This window comes from Oryza brachyantha, chromosome 12, assembly GCF_000231095.2.
Source record: "Oryza brachyantha chromosome 12, ObraRS2, whole genome shotgun sequence".
In the NCBI taxonomy this organism is placed as follows: domain Eukaryota; kingdom Viridiplantae; phylum Streptophyta; class Magnoliopsida; order Poales; family Poaceae; genus Oryza; species Oryza brachyantha.
Genome location: NC_023174.2, coordinates 12172480 through 12175753, shown reverse-complemented (window position 1 = coordinate 12175753; position 3274 = coordinate 12172480). Strand labels below are relative to the sequence as shown.

Below are 3274 nucleotides of genomic sequence, written 5' to 3'. Positions count from 1 at the left end.
GCATATTTTTGTTGAACCTTTTCTTCTTATCTCAAGCTATCTTATATGAATTTTTTTTCTAAACAACTATGAATAAATAAATTAAGAGCCTTCACAAAAATCATATATATGATTTTGTAGAGGTTCTAACAAGTAAAAAGCCATTAAAGTACAAATGGACTTTTAAGAAGAAACAACTATGAATGAATAAACTGAGAACCTTTACAGAAATCATGGCAAAGTATATTGGAATGCAATTAAGTTGATTCTTCGTTATTTGAAGGTACTTGTAGTTTTGGCTTGATGTTTAATAAGAATAAAATAAACACAATTAACATTGTTGGATTTGTGGTTTTTTTATTGAGCAGGAGATTTCGATAAAAGAAAATATATTTTAGGATATATCTTCTCTTTATATGGTGCAACCATCAATTGGAAGGTTTCACATCAGTCTTTCACTGCTCTTTCCATTACTGAGGCAAACTATATTTCAATTATTGATGGTGTCAGGAAAACTATTTGGTCGTGAGGTCTTATTTTTTGAACTTGGTGTTCAACAGGACGTTAATAATGTTTATTATAATAACCAGAGTATTATATTTCTTTGAACAATAATAATATGTTTCAGGTCCACAACAAAAATATTGCTATCAATGACCATTTTGTTCGTGATATTGCTGGTCACGCAGATGATCTTGCATATGTACTCATGAAGTCATTTTCAGGTACTAACTTGAAGCATTGTTTAGACTTAATGGATATTTGTGGTGCTTAGCGATCTTTGGGTTTTAGAGACATTTTTTTCTATCATTTATTTATAGGAGTTTTAAGTTAATTAAGGAGATATTTGTTGGACTATGACACCAATACCAGTCCTAATCTAACATTAGTCCTATTCTAATTTTTCCATACAAATATATAACACCCTTTACATGTAACGCGGTACCATTATTTGTAGATCGTGTCTCTCTCTCATTATTTTCTCTATCTTAAAAGGGTTTTTCACGTTATGTTCCTATCTTTTTTACCTCATTTTCCTATCAGTTTGTAAGAGCTTTTCTATTACTCTTCGGCTCAAAATTTGACAAACATGATAGAAAATCGCTAGTCCAACAGACTGTCCAAACTCCAACGCACAGGAATTTTGTTTTATGTTTTAAACCTTTTAAATAAATAATTTTATTACTAGACCTTGAGAGAAAGTATTTCCACCAGATAAACCTTTTGGCCAAACCACTAACATTGGCATGACAAAACAATGTTACAACACAAAGTTTTTGTGTGGTATGCTTGCTACGCTATTGTCGGTGTCGTGACAATATTGTCTTGTCACGCCACTAGCACTGACGTGGCAAGCCTGTCACGCTAATCACGCTGCGTGACAACGTTATCTTGCCACCAACACTAGTGTGGCCAAAAGATTTATCTGACGAAAATACTTTCTACCGAGGTTTAGCAATAAAATTATTTGTTAAAAATATTTAAAAAATAAAAAAAAATCCATGCACAGGCCATGCCATCGCACTGGTCAAACGAATGAAGTGGCTGCTCAAAGTTGACAACCCACACTATTCTCCACCCTCTTCGGTCCAACCATTGTCCTCCATGTTCTGTCCAACCATAACTTCCGTAACATGTCTTACGGATAGAAGCATAAGTGATCCGGTCCACCAAACCACTTATAGACCAACTAAGTAATAACCCACTTAATTAGCCTATAAGTGGGTTCACGGGTTGGTCCACTTACACTCTTGCTTGCGAAATAGCTTACAGAGCACTTATTGATCAGTTATATTTATTTCAAGTAACAGAGAATCATCTTTATTCATAAATAATCTTTATGATTACTTTTATTCGTAAATTAATAAACACAGTATACGATGTACCATGATATTTATTATGATTGTGTTTCGGACATTTTACTGAGAAAGTGATGCTAGCTCATCAGGGTCAAGCCCACTGAATGGCGTAGCCGCTGTAGTTGCTCCGCTTGTCGGCGTATCGGTCCCAGATCATTACTCCGCCGTAGTTCGCTGCCTTCTGCACGACCGGGACGACGCCGTAGTAGAGGTTCTTGGGGTGCACGTAGCCGACCGTCTGCTCCGACGCCGGCAGGCCCACGTAGATGCCGGAGTCGGGGTACGCCGCCGTCCACTTCTCCCACTCCTGCTGCCAGTAGGCGGCGCAGTACCCGTCGCCGTAGAGCCTGACGTTGATGCGGGTGACGACCCCCGTGGCGAGCGCCCGCTCCACGCGGCGGTCGGGGTACCTGCACCGTGGCGTCGCCGACAGCTGCACCGGCGTCCTGGCGCGGAACTGCTTGTTGTAGCTCCAGAGGCGGGCGGCCAGCACGTCGTAGAAGTCCGGCGGGCCCTGGTCGATGAAGAGGTCGACGCCGTCGACGTAGGCGTCCCCGAACGGGCGGCGCACGCCGGTGCCGTTACCGGAGCCGGCGAGGTAGGCGTACCACAGGTAGTCGGCGAGGTCCGTCGCGGCCTTGGCGCTCGGCAGGGAGTACTGGCTGCCGAACCCCCCGATGGAGAGGAACACCATGATGCTCTTCGACTGGCAGTGCTTGATGTCGTCGCCGACGCCGGCGACGGGGTGGCCGGAGAGGTCGAGGCCGGGCGTGCCGTGGCCGCCGAACACGTCGAGGAAGGAGATGACGACGAGGGTGTACGTGCCGGCGTCGCACGCCTCGCGGAGCGAGCCCTCGGCCTTGTTCCGGCCCCAGAAGACGGTCACCTGGCCGGTCTTCCCCGCGGCCGCGGCATGGCCGGCGAAGACGGCGAGGAGCGCCGCGAGGGCCAGCAGGCTGACGGACGCTTGCCTCTTGCCCGTGACCGCCATTATTGATGGGTGGTTTCTTGTGGAATTGCTCGCTATCAGTGCATATATGGTGGTAGCTTGGGATCGGAAGGCATGGAGGACAGCTCAGCCAGCGAGCTAGAAATCAACCCGAACTGAGAGCGACGTAGGTGCTTCAACCAAATCCGTTCACGCGCACGGCGGCGAGTCGACTATGCTCTTGTGAGTTCGACGACGCCAAGCCACTCAACGTGGCAAGCTTGCCCCACTGGTCCGTCGGCTAGGCGCCTTTGTTGTCTTCCGGCCAAACCATTAAATAAAAGGGACAACAACTTAGGCAGTGTTCGCCACTGCCCCATAACCTTAACTAAGCCCTATCTTTTTACGCGTGCACGCTTTTCGAACTGTTAAACAGTGTATCTTTTAAAAAAAATTTTTATAGGAAAGTTATTTTAAAAAATCATATTAGTCTATTTTATATTTTTCA

At 45.0% G+C, this 3274-nt stretch overlaps 1 protein-coding gene across 1 annotated transcript; it reads right to left on the bottom strand.

The window, feature by feature from the left end:
* Positions 1 to 1563: 1563 nt before the first annotated feature.
* Positions 1564 to 2923, bottom strand: LOC102722914 (xylanase inhibitor protein 1-like). The gene has a single exon (XM_040529543.1). The coding sequence runs from the start codon at positions 2827 to 2829 to the stop codon at positions 1930 to 1932; it is 900 nt and encodes a 299-aa protein (XP_040385477.1). The 5' UTR covers positions 2830 to 2923; the 3' UTR covers positions 1564 to 1929.
* Between the last annotated feature and the right edge of the window lie 351 nt (positions 2924 to 3274).